A 17,157-nucleotide genomic window follows, 5' to 3' on the forward strand; every position below is an offset into this window, starting at 1 on the left:
TCAAAGGCTCAGATCTCATATAAGGGAATTCGAGTCGATGTAGAAAGTTTTGGGGAAGAAAATGAAGAAAAGTTAATGTCTATGAGGGGAAGGAGGACATATGTTGGAAGCCCTCTCGAGAGTATGGAGGGAGAATGGGAAGAAAGGAAGGAAGGAAGGGAAGAGAAGAGAGAATGAAGGGAAGGGGAAACGATGGAAGGAAGAAAGGAGAGAAAAGAAAGGGAATTAGGAAGGAAGGAAGGGAAAAGAAGAGAGAGAAAAGAAAGCGAATTAGGACAGAACAAGGAAGGAAGGAAGGGAAAAGAAGAGAGAAGGAAGGAAGGAAGGAGAGAAAAGAAAGGGGATTAGGACAGAACAAGGAAGGAAGGAAGGGAAAAGAAGAGAGAAGGAGGGAAGGAAGGCGAGAAAAGAAAGGGGATTAGGAGAGAACAAGGAAAGAAGGAAGGAAGGGAAAAGAAGGGAGAAGGAAGGAAAGAGGGAAAAGAAAGGGGAGCAAGGAAGGAAAGAAGGGAAGGGGAACGAAGGAAGGAGAGAAAGAAAGGGGAACAAGGAAGGAAGGAAATAGAAAAGAAAGGGGAATAAGGAAGGAAGGAAGGAAAAGGGAAAACGAGGGAAAGAAGGAAGGAGGGAAAAGAAAAGGGAACAAGGAAGGAAGGAAGGGAAAGGGAAAACGGAGGAAAAAGAATGATGAAAGCAAAAAAGGGAAAGAAAAGAAGGAAAAGTAATGAACGAAAAGGGAAAAGAAAGAGGGAATAAGGAAAAAAGAGGATAAGAAAAGGATAAAACGAGAAGGAAGGAAGGAAGGAAAAGGAAAAAATTAAATGTTAGATCAAAGAAAAAAGTTAAAAGAAGGAAAGGAAAGGAAAAAAATGGTTAGGTTAGGTTAGGTTTACAAGATCTTTGGTAATAGTAGTAGTAGTAGTAGTAGTAGTAGTAGTAGTAGTAGTAGTAGTAGTAGGGATAAGTAAAGAAGGAAGAAGGAAGGAAGGAAAGAAAGGGAAACTAAGGAAGGAAGGAAGGAAGGAAGGAGGGTGTAAATGGTTATAGGGAAGAGAAAAGAAGAAAGAAGGAAGGAAGGAAGGAAAGGGAAACTAAGGAAGGAAGGAAGGAAGGAGGGTGTAAATGGTTATAGGGAAGAGAAAAGAAGAAAGAAGGAAGGAAGGAAAGTATAAATGGTTAGGTTAGGTTAAGTTAGGTTAGGTTAGGTTAGGTTAGGTTAGGTTAGGTTAGGTTAGGTTAGGTTAGGTTAGGTTAGGTTAGGTTAAGTTAGGTTAGGTTAGGTTAGGTTAGGTTAGGTTAGGTTAAGTTAGGTTAGGTTAGGTTAGGTTTATAATGTCTTTGGTAGTGGTAGTAGTAGTAGTAGTTTTGTAGTGGTAGTCGTGGTATGAACTAGTATAAGAAAAAAAGTAATAATAATAATAATAATGTTTTTGTGTAAGTCTGTAATATATGAGTTGGGTGGGTTAAGACTTGTTGTGTGAAATTGAGGGTAATAATCTCTCTCTCTCTCTCTCTCTCTCTCTCTCTCTCTCTCTCTCTCTCTCTCTCTCTCTCTCTCTCTCTCTCTCTTTCACTGCTTCCACCTAAACCACCACCATTTCCTTTATCCATTTTCTTCCTCCACCTTTTCATCACCCTTTCCTTTTTCTATCCTCCTTCCTCCACTGTTTCTTCTCTTCCACCTGCTCCACTTTCTCTACTCCATCTTTTATTCTTCACCGTTTCTCCTCCAACTTGCTCCACCTCCACCTTCTCCCGTCTTTGTTTCTTCTTACTCCACTTTCATCTACTCTTCATTCATCGCTTTTACTCCATTTTCCCTGTGTCATTCTTTCTTCACTGCTTTCTCCCTTTTTCCTTCCTCTTCCACCTTTCCTTTGTCTTCCTCCTCCTCCTCCTTCTTTGTCTTTCTTACTCCACTTTTCTTCATTCACCGTTTCTTCTCCAACTCCAACAACTCTTCTATTTCCTTCCTTCCTTCCTTTCTTTTCCCTCCTTCCTTCCTTCCTTCTCCCTTCTTTGCTCTTCTTCTTAACCGCTCTTCTTTATTCTTATTTCTTCAACTCCAACAACTCTTCTATTTCCTTCCTTCCTTCCTTGTTCCCCTTTCTTTTCCCTCCTTCCTTCCTTCCTTTGTTTCCCTTTCCCTTCCTTCCTTCTCCCTTGTCTCTTCTTCATACACCGCTCTTCTTTATTCTTATTTCTCCATCACCGTGTTTACTCCATTTTCCCTTTATCCTTCTTTCCTCACTGCTTCCCTCCTTTCCTTTCCTTTGCCTTCCTCCTCCTCCTCCTCCTCCTCCACCTCCTTCCTTCTTTGTCTCTTCTTACACCACTTTTCTCTTCTTCACTCACCACTTTTACCCTTTCCTGTCCTTTGCCTTCTTCCTCCTCCTCCTCCTCCTCCTCCTCCTCCTCCTCCCCGGCAGCCATAGGACGGACTCTCATACCCCGATACTTCCGGAGCATCTTCGAAGGCGGCGTGACGGAGCTGTACTACTCCCTCAAGCACCCCAAGGAGTCCTTCCACAATACCTCCATCACGCTGGATTGCGACCAGTGCACGATGGTCACCCACCACGGCAAGCCCATGTACACTAAGGTGGGTCATGGGGGGATGGGGAATGGGGGGGTTGGGGGAATGGTGTGTGTGTGTGTGTGTATGGGTGGGGTGGATTAAGGGAATGGGGTTGTGTGTGTATGGGAAAAGTTTGGAAAGTTTTGTTTAGTCGGTGCAACATCTGTGGTCATATGCCGGAGAGACAGAAGGGGAAGGAATTATAGGAAAAGGGAACAGATCTTAGGAGACGGGACACAACCCCCGATTAATACCTGGTACCCATTCACTGCTGGGTGGACAGGGGCGTAGGGTATCGGAAAAGCCGCCCAAATTTTTCCACTCCGCCCGGGAATCAAACCCGGGCTCTCTTGGTTGTGAGCCGAGTGTGCTAACCACTGCACCACGAAGCCCCCGTGTGTGTATGGGTGAGTTGGGGTGGAAAAGAGGAAGAAAAAGTGGGTGATGGGTACTGGGAATGGGGAGGTGGGGGGATGGGTGGGTCGGTGAGTTGGGGGGTGTAATAATTGAGTATGGATGGATTAAGGAAATGGGTTGTGTGGGGGGTGCGAGAGAGGGAAAAAATGGGATGTTTATGGGTGATGGGTAGCGAGAATGGTGTGAATGATTGAGGTTGAGAGAATAGGGGATTGAGGGGAGGGGGGGAGGAGGTGTTGGATAGTGGAATGGTGTGGGTGATGGAAGTAGGGGAAGGGGGGATAGGTGATGGGAGGTGAGGGAAGGGGAAATGGTGGGGCTATGATGGGGGGTAGGTGATAGGGAGGTTGAGGGAAGGGGGTAGGAGGTGTTGGATAGTGGAATGATGTGGGTGATGGGAAGTAGGGGAAGGGGGGATAGGTGATGGGTGATGGGAGGTGAGGGAAGGGGGAATGGGGTGGATGATTGGGGGTTGAGGGGATAGGGAGGTTGAGGAGGGGGGGAAGGGAGTGTTGGATAGTGGAATGGTGTGGGTGATAGGAAGTAGGGGAAGGGGGGATAGGTGATGGGTGATGGGAGGTGAGGGAAGGGGAACGGTGGGGTTGTCTTTCAGGAGCAGTAAGTAGTGGGCTTTTTTTTTTTTTCATTATTTTTTTTTTTATTATTATTATTTTTTTTTACGCCCTTGAACTGTCTCCTTTACGATAAAAAAAAATGGGTGGGGTGGGGGAATGGGGGAGTTAGGAGTGGGGGAATGCGGAATGGTGTGTGTGTGTGTGTGTGTGTGTGTGTGTGTGTGTGTGTGTGTGTGTATTGATAAGAGAAAAAATGTTTGAATGAATAGTTTTAAGTCCCACAGAGAGAGAGAGAGAGAGAGTCATTATGAACTGATTATCTTAGTTGGTCAGAGTTCCTTATCATTTCACATTTCTCTCTTATCTCTCTCTCTCTCTCTCTCTCTCTCTCTCACCTTCCGGTTCCTAAATAGCGTTGATAATGTTCTCTTACTCCCTCCTCTTCCTCTTCTTCCTCCTCCTCCTCCTCCTCTTGATTATTTGTGTTCGCTTGAAGTATGTGTGTGTGTGTGTGTGTGTGTGTGTGTGTTATGTAAGTGTACGTCTCTCTCTCTCTCTCTCTCTCTCTCTCTCTCTCTCTCTCTCTCTCTATTTTTACACTAGTTCTTCCTTTCTCTTCCCACTCAAACACACACACACACACACACACACACACATACACACACACACACACACACACACATTCCTCTCATTCCCCCTTTCTTCCTCCCTCACACCCACTCAACACACAAACCCAATGCCCTCCCTCCCTCCTTCCCTCCCTCATTCTCTCCCTCCCTCTTCCTCCCTTTCTCCCTTACGTCTTTCTTCCCCTCATCCTCTATATCCAAATCTGTCCCCCTATCCAACCCTGTCCTTTCCCCTATCCAACCCTGTCCTATCCCTTATCCAACCCTGTCCTATCCCCTATCCAACCCTGTCCTATCCCGTATCCAAACCTGTCCTCTTTCACTTATCATTCCTTCCTCATCTCCCTCATTCTCACCTCTCCCTTCATCTGTTTACTCCCTCGTGTCTTTCTCTACCTGTCTCCCTCTCTCCCTCATTCGTATTTCTCCTTCCTCCCTCCCTTCATCTACTCTCCCCCTTACTTTTCCTTCCTCATATCTCTTCCTCTCCCTTTCTTTTACTGGACCACATCATACTTCTTCCTCCCTCTCTGGTGTCTCTCCCATCCTCCCCCTCTTTTCCTCCCTCCCTCCCTCTTCTCCCTGTTTTCCTCTCCCCTCATTCACTCCCTCCCTCTCCTCATTCACACACTCCCTCTTCTCCCTGTCTTCCTCTCCTCATTCACTCCCTCGCTCCCTCCTCTCCCTGTCTCTTCCTCTCCCCTCATTCACTCCCTCGCTCCCTCCTCTCCCTGTCTCTTCCTCTCCCCTCATTCACTCCCTCGCTCCCTCCTCCCTGTCTCTTCCTCTTCCCTGATTCACTCCCTCCTCTCCCTCCTCTCCCTGTCTCTTCCTCTCCCCTCATTCACCCCCTGTCTTCCTCTTCTCTCATTCCTTCCCTCCTCCCCGTCTCTTCATCTCCCCTCATCCACTCCCTCCTCTCCCCACATCCACTCCCTCCCTCCTCTCCCCACATTCACTCCCTTCCTCCCTTCTCTCTCATTCACTCCCTCCCTCCTCCCCTCATCCACTCCCTCCCTCCCTCTCCTCTCTCCTCATTCACTCCCTCCCTCTTCCTCTCCCCTCATTCACTCCCTCCTCTCCCCACATCCACTCCCTCCCTCCTCCTCCTCTCTCATTCACTCCCTCCCTCTTCCTCTCCCCGTCTCTTCCTCTCCCCTCATCCACTCTCTCCCTCCTCCCCTCCCACACTCACGCCTCCCCTGTCTCCCCCCAAGGTGTGCACGGACGGGCGCCTCATCCTGGAGTTCACCTTCGACGACCTAATGAGGATCAAGTCTTGGCACTTCGCGGTCCGGAACCATCGCGAGCTGATCCCTCGGTCAGTGGTGGCCATGCACACCCAGCAGGACCCCGGCATGGTGGAGACCCTCAGCAAGAACATCACCAGGCAGGGCATCACCAACCACACCCTCAACTACCTCAGGGTGCGTCCAGGGTGACCGCTCTTTGGGCCACTCTAATTTTTTTTTTTTTTTTTTTTTTTTTTTTTTTTTTACAGGACCAGATATTATCGGGCCTTTTTTATTTATTTATTTATTTATTTTTTACAGGAGCAGTGATTAGCAGGCTTTTTTTCTTCACTTTCTTTTTGTTGCCCTTGAGCTGCTTCCTCTACTGTAAAGAAAAATAGAAGAGAGAGAGAGAGAGAGAGAGAGAGAGAGAGAGAGACTTGACAATTCAGCACTTGTTATTTTAGTCTTTCGTACAGTATAGTCACCAACGCACTCTCCCATCCTTGTTCTATAATCTCACCAGGCAGGGCACCACCAACCACACCCTCAACTACCTCAGGGTGCGTCCAGGGTGACCGCTCTTTGGGCCACTCTTTACTTTGTTAGTAAATGTGTTGGGTCACATTGCCTGGCAAGTATTCATATAAAATGTTGTGCTCAGACATCATACATTCAAACAATCAGGTAGCAGGAAACTCTCCATGGTAAAAGGGCATCTCTCTACAGTTAGTATTCGTAAACGCTGCTGACTTTCACTTTAGCTATTTTTAAAGGCCGAAAAAGAGGTAAAATGTATCATCATGGGTGTTTTCTTGAGTTCATGGTGCCAAAAAAATACCCCTGGAAAGGCCTGCAACTCCTAGAAGAGCAATGTTAAATATGTGTACTGGGTGACAAAATGTTTAATTATATGGCCTGAGCAATCACTTTTCTCTCCCTCCTCCCAGTTATGTGTGATTCTTGAGCATGTTTTACGAGTGATAACAACTACTACTACTACTACTACTACTACCACCACTACAAAGCCAATACTGATAATCCCCTTTCTCTCTCCCTCCTTCCAGTTATGTGTGATTTTTGAGTCAAGTTTTATGAGTGATAACAACAACAACCACTACTACTACTACCACCACCACCACTTAAAAACCAATACTGATAATCCCCTTTCTCACTCCCTCCTTCCAGTTATGTGTGATTTTTGAGTCAAGTTTTATGAGTGATAACAACAACAACCACTACTACTACTACCACTTAAAAACCAATACTGATAATCCCCTTTCTCACTCCCTCCTCCCAGTTATGTGTGAGTTTTGAGCCAGTATTTACAAGCGCTAACAACAACTCAGACCACTACTACCACCAATACAATACCAATGCACGTACTAATCATCGCCTTTCTCCCTCCCTCCCCCAGTTATGTGTGATCCTTGAGCCGATGCAGGAGTTGATGTCAAGGCACAAGGCTTACGCTCTCTCCCCACGCGACTGCCTCAAGACCACGCTGTTCCAGAAGTGGCAGCGGATGGTGGCGCCTCCAGGTAAATGTGGCACCTTGTGGAACGGGACGGGACGGGACGGGACGGGAGGAGGGGAAAGAGCGGCATTGTGTGTGGTATTGTTATGGGTAGGGTGGCAAAAGATTAGAGGGAGAGATGTGTGGTATAGTATTTAAAAGGTTAGGTTAGGTTAGGATTGGTGGAGAAGGAGGAGGAGGAATAGCGATGTTGCGTGTGGTATTATTATGGATTAGATGGCAAAAGATTAGAGGGAGAGATGTGGGGTATAGTATTTAAAAGGTTAGGTTAGGTGGAGGAGGAGGAGGAAGAGCGATGTTGATTAGAGGGAGAGATGTGGGGTATAGTATTTAAAAGATTAGGTTAGGTTAGGTGGAGGAGGAGGAGGAGGAAGAGCGATGTTGCGTGTGGTAGTTTGGTACTGGTTGGGGTCAGGTTAGGTTGAGGAAGAGGAGAGGTAGAGATGTGTGGTAAGAGTATTCAAAGGGTTAGGTTAGGTTAGGTTAGAAGGAGGAGGTGGAGGGAAGTGTGGTAGGAGTATTCAAAGGGTTAGGTTAGGTTAGGTTAGAAGGAGGAGGAGGAGGGAAGTGTGGTAGGAGTATTTAAAGGGTTAGGTTAGGTTAGGTTAGAAGGAGGAGGAGGAGGGAAGTGTGGTAGGAGTATTTAAAGGGTTAGGTTAGGTTAGGTTAGAAGGAGGGGGAGGAGGGATGTATGGTAGGAGTATTCAAAGGGTTAGGTTAGGTTAGGTTAGAAGGAGGAGAGGTTGGGTTAGTGATAGAAAGGATGAAGAGGAAGGGAAGGAATAGGGAAAACACAAAGACAAATCAGAAAAAATAGACACAGTGGGGAAAAAAATAGATGGATTGACTTAACATTTGGAGTTAGCAGAAAAAAAAATAATAACGGAAATGGAAGAAAGAAATGGGGAAGAAATAAAAAAAATAGAACAGGAAAAAAATAGGAAAATAAGGGAAAGGGAAAAAGGGGAAAATCTGAAAGGTAGATAAAGAGAAAAGGGGAATAAATAGGAAAGGGAGAAGAAAAGAAAATAAGAATAGGGAAGAAGGGAAGAGAAGGAAAACAATGTGAAAAGAAGGTAAATAAAAAGAAGAGGGAAATAGGAAAAGGAGAAGAAAAGGGAAGAAGGGAAAGTTATGAAAATAAGGTAAATAAAGGGAATAGGAAAAGAAAAGAAGAAGAAAGAGGGAAGAAGGGGAAAAAATAGGAAAGTAAAATAAATAAAAAAGGAAAGAGAATAGGATGGAAAAAAAGATAGGAGAGGGAAAGGAAAAGAAAAAGTAGGAAATATGAAAGGAAATAAAAGAAGAAAGAAAAGGGAATAGAAGAGAGGAAGAAAATAGGAAAGGGAGGGGAAGAAAAAGGGAAAAGAAGGAAAGTATGGTAAAAAAAAAAAAGAGGGAAATAGGAAAGGGAGGAGAGAGAAAAAAGAGGAGGGAAGAAATAGGAAAGTAAACAAAAACAAAGAGAAAAGGGAATAGGAAAGTGGGAAGAAAAGAAGGGGAAAAATAGGAAAGGGGGAAGAAAGGGAAAAATAGGAAAGGGGGAAGAAAGGAAGGGAAAAAATAGGAAAGGGGGAAGAAAAAGGAAAGGGGAAAAATAGGAAAAGGGAAGAGAAGGGAAAAAAATAGGTAATGGAGAAGAAAAGAAAAAAAAGGAAAGGGAAAAAAATAGGAAAGGGAGGAGGAAAAAAGAAAAAGGGAAGAAGGGAAAAAAATAAGGGAAGGGAAAAAATAGGAAAAGGGGGAAGAAAAGAAGACGGGATGAAAATAGGAAAAGGGGGAGAAAAGAAGAAAAAGGGAAGAGAAGGGAAAAAATAGGAAATGGTGAAGAAAAGAAGAAAAAGGGAAAAGAAGGGAAAATATAGGAAAGTAGTAATCAGCAACATCTGGGGCTTAAAAAAAAAAAAAATCCCTAGTTACTGAGTTAGTGTTTTTTTGAATGGTAGTTGTGGCTAATGCTCATAGACTCCTTTTTTTAATTTAACTGTGAATGGTTCTAAAAATATTACCCTAGACTATTCCTGTTACCATTTATTACCTTACATTATTTTTCCAGTTTAATTTTTTTGGATTTATTTATTTATTTTTGCTTCCTAGTTCCCATTGTCTTGAGTGCATGGTTGAGTCTTAGAAACGTGTCCCAACATGTTTCACTCGGTATAATTTCCTTTAAAGTGTCATGAGGAGAATGTTGAAAATTCATAAATGTTCCGATGTGTTTGTTGTTCCCTGAGGCATGACCTGTGTTAGTGTGAGACCCCCCCTCCCCCCTCCCCCCTCTTTTTTTTCCCCCCCATTGATAAAAGCTACGAAGGCTTTGGCCGAGGATGTGTAAGTGACTGTGGGGTTAGTTGACTGAATGCACACACACACACACACACACACACACACACACACACACACACACACAAGCTCAGGCCCTGTATACTGCAAATCGATAAAAATACATATCTCACACACACACACACACACACACTCACACACACACTCACACACACACTCTCTCTCTCTTTCTCTCACACACACACACTCACACTTTCACACACACACTAACACACTCTTTCACACGCACACACACACTAACTCTCTCTCTCTATCTCTTTCTCTCTCTCAAACACACACACTCACACTCTCACACACACACTAACACACTCTTTCACACGCACACACACACTAACTCTCTCTCTCTCACATACACACACACACAGGCTGCTGGTTAAGTCACAGAACATATATTCAAAAAGTCAATTTCATGCACAGATTATTGTTTCCACGCGTAATTATCGCGTTTCAAAATGTTCACTTGCATTTGAAATCATTGAAGTTGTTACTGAAGGACTTGCCGAGCGATCGAGTTGTTGCAATATTCATGTATGCATAGAATTGAATTTGGTAAAGTGTTGAATAATGTCTGATTTGGTATAATGTTTTAAGCGATAATTTGACAAGCGTAATATATGTGGACTTTATTTATTTATTTATTTATTTTTATTATTTTTATTATTTGACCTTGCCTTTTTCTTTTAATCTCCCTTCCCCCTTTTCTTCCTTCTCCTTTGACCTTTTCCTTCTCCCTTTCTTCCTTCCTTCTCCTTTGATCTTTTCCTTCCCCCCTTTCTCTCTTTTTCCCTTCTTCCCTTTTCCTCCTCATCCCCCTTCCCCCCTTTCTTCCTTCTCCTTTGACCTTTTCCTTCCCTCCTTTTCTCTTTTGACCTTTTTCCTTCCCCTTTTCTCTCCTTTGACCTTTTCCTTCCCTCCTTTCTCTCTTTTGACCTTCTTCCTTCCCCCTTTCTCTCCTTTGACTGTTTCCTTCCCTCCTGTCTCTCTTTTGACCTTTTTCCTCCCCCTTTTCTTCCTTCTTTGACCTTTTCCTTCCCTCCTTTCTCTCTTTTGACCTTTTTCCTTCCCTCTTTCTCTCCTTTGACCTTTTCCTTCCCTCCTTTCTCTCTTTTGACCTTTTTCCTCCCCCCTTTCTTCCTTCTTTGACCTTTTCCTTCCCTTCTTTCTCTCTTTTGACCTTTTTCCTCCCCCCTTTCTTCCTTCTTTGACCTTTTCCTTCCCTTCTTTCTCTCTTTTGACCTTTTTCCTTCCCCCTTTCTCTCCTTTGACCTTTTCCTTCCCTCCTTTCTCTCTTTTGACCTTTTCCTTCCCTCCTTTCTCTCTTTTGACCTTTTTCCTTCCCCCTTTCTTTCCTTTGACCTTTTCCTTCCCTCCTTTTCTCTTTTGACCTTTTTCCTTCCCCCTTTCTCTCCTTTGATCTTTTCCTTCCCTCCTTTTCTCTTTTGACCTTTTTCCTTCCCCCTTTCTCTCCTTTGACCTTTTCCTTCCCTCCTTTTCTCTTTTGACCTTTTTCCTTCCCCCTTTCTCTCCTTTGGCCTTTTCCTTTCCTCCTTTCTCTCTTTTGACCTTTTTCCTTCCCCCTTTCTATCCTTTGACCTTCTCCCCTTGTTCTTCTCACCCCCCTTCCCCCCTTTCTTCCTTCTCCTTTGACCTTTTCCTTCCCCCCTTTCTCTCCTTGACCTTCTTCCCATTTTCTTCTCATCCCCTTCCCCCCCTTTTCTTCCTCCTCCTTTGACCTTTTTTCCCCTCCCTTTTTTCTTCTCCCTTTTTTTTTTTTTCTCATTATTTATTTTACTTTCATATTTTCCTTTCCTTTTCTTACTTCTCCCTTTCCTATTTTTTCCTGTTTTATTATTTATCTTCCTCATATTTTCCCTTCTTCCTTTCCTATTTTCTTCCTTCCTTCCTTGGTCATATTTTCCATTCTTCCTTTCTTTTCTTCTCCCTTCCCTATTTTTTCCCTGCCCTATTCCCTTTTCTTTTATTAAATTTTCTCATATTTTCCCTTCTTCCTTTCTTTTCCTCTCCCTTTCCTATTTATTTCCCCTCTTCCATTCCCTTTTCTCTTATTATTTACTTTATTTCCCTGTCCTATTCCTGCCTTTTCTTCCTTTATTTCTACCCCATCTCTTTCTTCGTTTTCCTCTTCCCTTTACTTTCCTGTTTATCTCAAATCACGCCAATCAGTTTATTTATTTATTTTATCTTTTATTTTTTTCATCAAAGGGCAACAAAAAGTACAAAAAAAAGGCTGTTACTCGCCGATCCCACAAAAGTAGCCAAAAGAGAGGTTAGTTTCGTGTGGAGAGGTGTCTTGATACTTTCGACAGCTGAGAATGACTTAACCAAATACATTGAAAACAAATCCCACAAACACAAAGTCAAACCGAAAGACCAGTAAAAATATCTAACACAACATAGTAAATAAACAACACCAACATAACCACAAATAAAAATGACTACCTAAGCACACTGAAAAAAAAAGTCATTAGTAAAAGGGAAAAATGTCTAACTCACAGGCCTTTTGTGTGTTTATATGTCATGTGTACCATCTTTGCTCCTTTGTGCGCGCCTGTGGCTAGCTGGGGGCTATACATGTGTGTGTGTGTGTATGGTCTGTCTCCGTTTTGAACCAGGCTGGGAAGGTACCACACTCTTGTCACGCTAACTTGGCCCATAAGCTCCGCCCACTCCAGCCCAGCAACCACCAATAAGATTTGTCCTTTCCCAGCATCAACCAATAAGATTCCACCCTTCCTAGCATCCATCAACAAGATTCCACCCTTCCCAGCATCCACCAATAAGATTAGCCCTTTCCTAATATCCACCAATAAGGTTCCACCCTTCCTAGCATCCATCAACAAGATTCCACCCTTCCCAGCATCTACCAATAAGATTAACCCTTTCCTAATATCCACCAATAAGATTCCACCCTTCCCAGCATCCATCAATAAGATCTCTCCTTTCCCAGCATCCACCAATAAGATTCCACCCTTCCCATCATCCACCAATAAGATTAGCCCTTTCCTAATATCCACCAATAAGATTTCTCCTTTCCCAGCATCCACCAATAAGATCTCTCCTTTCCCAGCATCCACCAATAAGATTTCACCCTTCCCAGCATCCACCAATAAGATTCAACCTTTTCCAATATCCACTAGTAAAAATCGACCTTCCCCAATACCCACCAATAAGATTCAACCTTCCCCGGCACCCACCAATAAGATTTCACCCTTTCTAGTGCCCACCAATGAGATTTAACCCCGTGTTCTAGCATCCACCAATAAGATATCACCCTTCCCAGCATCCACCAGTACAATTCCACCCTTCCCATCACCCACCAGTAAGATCTGGGTTAGGTTTACAGGAGCTGCCTTGTATAGACGTACTGACCTGACCTCTTGCAGACTCCTTTTCTTACGATCTCACACACACACACACACACACTAGGTAAATACAACTAGGTAGGTAAATACACACACACACACACACACACACACACACACACACACACACACAGAAATATAGAGGTTTGGAACAGACTAAGTGAGGATGTAGTATTGGCGAGAAGTGTGCAAAGCTTTAAGGAGAAGTTGGATAAATGTAGATACAGAGACGGGACCACATGAGCATAAAGCCCAGGCCCTGTAAAACTACAACTAGGTAAATACACACTCACACTAGCCTTAACGGTACTCTTGGGCTGGTTTCTGGGCTAAGATGGGCTATTTTTGTGTTAGTTGGGCTGGATTGGGCTACTTCAAGGATACCCCAGCAGCGTATCTTCCCGGCCTGGTTCGCACATTATTTATCCATTCCGTTGTTCCTGTCTCTGTGTGCTATTAACCCCCAGTGCGGCCTGGCTTCAGCAAACCCAAAGAGGCAGCATTGTTGTAAATATTCCTTTTTTAATTTTATTTCCCATTTTGTTAACACTAATTTATTTTTCCCATGTGTATTTATATATCTTTTTTTTATGTATGTTTCTGTGACCTGACCTGTGACCTTCTCCCATGCCCTTCTCCCCTCTCCTCCTCCTCCTCCTCCTTCCCCCTGAGATATCGTGACCTAACTTGACCTTTCCCTGAGTGGATTGACCTCGGATGGAACGCACAAGGATATGATGATACAGAAATGGATACGAGAATAATTCCGTGGCACTGTTGAAATACACTAAAGGCTAAAGCAATCTCTCTCTCTTTCTCTCTCTCTCTCTCTCTCTCTCTCTCTCTCTCTCTCTCTCTCTCTCTCTCTCTCTCTCTCTCTCTCTCTCTCTCTCTCTCTCTCCATTCTCCTCTCCCTCATCCTCCACTCTCCTCCTCAGTCAATTCATCCCCCAACTCTCCTTTCCCTCCCTCTCTCTCTCTCTCACTGTTCGGAATTCTGAGACACTACAATCCCTCACATCAGCCATTTCCAAAGGTCAAAAAGCAGATCAGTCGGGTTCTTAAGAGCATTTTTCTAGGTTCACGTTACAGAAGAAAGGTCAAACTAAAACCAGGATCATAAAAATACGTACCTCTGGAAATGCCCAAAACTCCTACGAAAGCTTTGTCAAATACGTATGTGAGGTTGGGTGCTGAAATGTTGAAGAATATGACTCTCTCTCACCCTCCACTCTCCTTCCTTAAATAACTCACCAAGCTTAGAGTTCGATCCATTGATATTTCTATACACAACCTAACCTTAACTAAAAAGAATGAAAAGGTTAGATTAGTCACCTCTCTAGTTAAACATACATGCTAAGTTACGTACCTCAAGAACCTAAAAGTAAAGGGTTTGATACATTTAGTGATCATATATCGTCACTGTTGCCAGATTATCGTTCATCATCATCAGAGCATCAGGACATCAGAGCATAGTATTTACTGGTTTCTGACGCCTAACTATTGCCAAGAAACATCAGGATCTAACTCTTTTAACGATAACTTTAAATGAGTTTCGTTATTGGAGCCCATAAGACAGTTTGGGGGTAGGAAGTCGGGAAATATAAGCGTCTGAGTACGACAGTCTGGCAACCTTGTGTATTGTTAAGAACAGGTACGCGTGAAGTTACCTAAACAACAAAAAAGAAGTGTTATGTCTGTCACCTCATTCAAACAAGTGCTCAAAGTCACATCACGAACATACGAAAAAAAATAAAGTTACATTACGTCATTCAACCCGGTAGCTGCGGGGATCTTAAAGGCCCCTCTAAGCGAGAAAATAAGAAAAAAAATCATCAATCACGCAAACCATTTCGTAATATATATCAACGCATTTGTGATCAGTTTATGCATCATCTATTTTCGGGGGTTTATATCATGGCAGAAATTTGGCCCGTCGCTGCTACACGGTAAAGCCACAATTTTGCCCCATCGCTGCTACATGATAAAGCCACAATTTTGCCACATCGCTGCTACATGATAAAGCCACAAATTTGGCCCGTCGCTGCTATATGGTAAAGCCACAAATTTGGCCCATCGCTGCTACATGATAAAGCCACAAATTTGGCCCGTCGCTGCTACACGGTAAAGCCACAAATTTGGACCGTTGCTGCTACACAGTAAAGCCACAAATTTGGCCCGTCGCTGCTACACGGTAAAGCCACAAATTTGGCCCATCACTGCTACACGGTAAAGCCACAAATTTGCCCCATCGCTGCTACATGATAAAGCCACAAATTTCTCCCGTCGCTGCTACACGGTAAAGCCACAAGTTTGGCCCGTTGCTGCTACACGGTAAAGCCACAAATTTGGCCCGTCGCTGCTACACGGTAAAGACACAAATTTGGCCCGTCACTGCTACATGATAAAGCCACAAATTTGGGCTGTCGCTGCTACACGGTAAAGCCACAAATTTGGCCCGTCGCTGCTACACGGTAAAGCCACAAATTTGGGCTGTCGCGGCTTCACGGTAAAGCCACAAATTTGGCCCGTCACTGCTACATGATAAAGCCACAAATTTGGACCGTCGCTGCTACACGGTAAAGCCACAATTTTGTCCCATCGCTGCTACATGATAAAGCCACAAATTTGGACCGTCACTGCTACATGATAAAGCCACAAATTTGGACCGTCACTGCTACACGGTAAAGCCACAATTTTGTCCCATCGCTGCTACATGATAAAGACACAAATTTGGACCGTCGCTGCTACACGGTAAAGCCACAAATTTGGACCGTCGCTGCTACACGGTCAAACAAGTACGCTAAATCGCTCTTTAACGAAAGGTCAAGTTCGGTGTCACAGCCCATTCCTCCCTCCCCCTTGTTTTAACCCATGTGTCTCTGTGTTGTTGATGTGTGATGTGGTGTGTTGTGGTGTTGATGTTGTTGTGATCCAGATGTTTTGTTTGCCTAGGTGCAGCTAACCAAGCAAATGGTAGAATTGGGGCAGAAGGAGGTATGTGGTGGAGCCCTTGTGTTGGCCAGTGTTGTGTGGACTGCCGCCTCCTCCTCTCTCCCTCCCTTCCTTCCTTCCTTCCTCTCACCACACTCCACTTTGTACTCTATTATTTTAACATACTTTTTCTTCCTCCTCCTCCTCCTCCTCCCTTCTTTCCTTCCTTTTCTTCCCTTCTTTCTCCTTTCACTTCTTCATTATCTTCTTCTTCCTCCTCCTCCTCCTGTTCCTTTTCCTCCTTTATTTCTCCTTTCATTTCTTCCTTTTCTTCCTCCTCTTCCTCCTCTTCCTCCTCCTGTTCCTTTTCTTCCCTTCTTTCTCCTTTCACTTCTTCATTTTATTCTTCCTCCTCCTCCTCCTCCTTCCCTTCTCTTCTTCCTCCTTTTTCCTTCTGTACTCTTCTTCTTCCTCTCATCTCACTCCCACTTCACTCCTTCATCTTCCACTTTTATATTCCACTTTCTTCTCTTTTCTGTTCCTACTCCACCTCTTACTTTTTTCTCCCTACTCCCTACTTCTCATTTCTCTTACTTTCCTGCCCTCTTTCTTTCCTCTTGCTAATCCTCTTACTCCACTTTCCTTACTCCACTCTTCTTATTTCACTCTTCTTATTTCACTCCACTTCACTCCTCTTCATTTCCATCTCACTCCACTCCTCTTACTTCCATCTCCTTACTCCACTCCTCTTCTTCCATCTTCTTACTCCACTCCTCTTACTCCACTCGTCTTATTTCCATCTCCTTACTCCACTCCTCTTACTTCCATCTTCTTACTCCACTCCTCTTACTTCCATCTCCTTACTCCACTCCTCTTACTTCCACCTTCTTACTCCACTCCTCTTACTTCCATCTCCTTAACTCCACTCCTCTTACTTCCACCTTCTTACTCCACTCCTCTTACTTTCATCTCCTTACTTCCATCTCCTTACTCCACTCCTCTTACTTCCATCTCCTTAACTCCACTCCTCTTACTTCCACCTTCTTACTCCACTCCTCTTACTTCCACCTTCTTACTTCCATCTCCTTACTCCACTCCTCTTACTTCCATCTTCTTACTCCACTCCTCTTACTTCCACCTTCTTACTCCACTCCTCTTATTTCATTCCTCTAACTCCACTCCACTCCTTTTCATTTTTCATTCCTCACACTTATCTTTTGTTTCCTCCACTCCTACTCCACTTGTTTTACTCCACTTTTTCCTCATTTTTCTCACTCTCTTACTCCATCTCTTATTTCACTCCTCTCACTCCACGCTTCCCACTCCACTCCATTTCTCATTCCTCACACTTATCATTTGTTTCCTCCACCTACTCCACTTCTTTTATTACTCCACTTCTACCTCATTCTCCTCACTCCTACTCCACTTTTCTTACTCCTTTCCTCTTATTTCAACTTCTTATTCTTTACACTCACTTAACTTTTTTTTTCCTTTTTTTCTTTCCATTCTTTCCTTCTTCTTTCTCTTCC

At 43.9% G+C, this 17,157-nt stretch overlaps 2 protein-coding genes across 11 annotated transcripts in view; one reads left to right on the plus strand and one right to left on the minus strand.

Moving 5' to 3' along the window:
• LOC126983606 (LIM domain-binding protein 2-like) overlaps positions 1 to 17,157 on the plus strand; it is a 72,833-nt gene that overhangs the window by 34,209 nt on the left and 21,467 nt on the right. For 5 of the 9 annotated variants that reach the window (XM_050836422.1, XM_050836421.1, XM_050836417.1 and 2 more), the window contains exons 4-7: positions 2,430 to 2,602; positions 5,417 to 5,626; positions 6,849 to 6,972; positions 15,650 to 15,691. In XM_050836422.1, coding sequence (XP_050692379.1) covers positions 2,430 to 2,602; positions 5,417 to 5,626; positions 6,849 to 6,972; positions 15,650 to 15,691 — 549 coding nt within the window. The remainder of the gene's footprint in view (positions 1 to 2,429; positions 2,603 to 5,416; positions 5,627 to 6,848; positions 6,973 to 15,649; positions 15,692 to 17,157) is intronic. The other 4 variants (XM_050836423.1, XM_050836419.1, XM_050836420.1 and 1 more) reach the window with 1 other exon arrangement.
• Positions 9,992 to 11,176, minus strand: LOC126983607 (octapeptide-repeat protein T2-like). Of its 2 annotated transcripts, none has more exons than XM_050836425.1 (2): positions 10,815 to 11,176; positions 9,992 to 10,547 (listed from the first exon to the last, which is right to left on the minus strand). In XM_050836425.1, the coding sequence occupies exons 1-2, from the start codon at positions 11,174 to 11,176 to the stop codon at positions 9,992 to 9,994; spliced, it is 918 nt and encodes a 305-aa protein (XP_050692382.1). The 2 variants fall into 2 exon arrangements, with proteins under 2 accessions (XP_050692382.1, XP_050692381.1); XM_050836424.1 differs by having other exon boundaries at positions 9,992 to 10,607; positions 10,668 to 11,176.

This window comes from Eriocheir sinensis, chromosome 54 (genome assembly GCF_024679095.1).
Source record: "Eriocheir sinensis breed Jianghai 21 chromosome 54, ASM2467909v1, whole genome shotgun sequence".
In the NCBI taxonomy this organism is placed as follows: Eukaryota; Metazoa; Arthropoda; class Malacostraca; order Decapoda; family Varunidae; genus Eriocheir; species Eriocheir sinensis.

Excerpts from the sequence above, each read along its gene's own strand:
- LOC126983607 (XM_050836424.1), bottom strand. The coding sequence starts at position 11,176 with ATGAGGAAGATAAATAATAAAACAGGAAAAAATAGGAAAGGGAGAAGT. Across the intron at positions 10,608-10,667 it reads GAAAAGGAGGGAAGGAAAAG|GTCAAAAGAGAGAAAGGAGG; the intron begins GTCAAAGGAAAG and ends GGGAAGGAAAAG.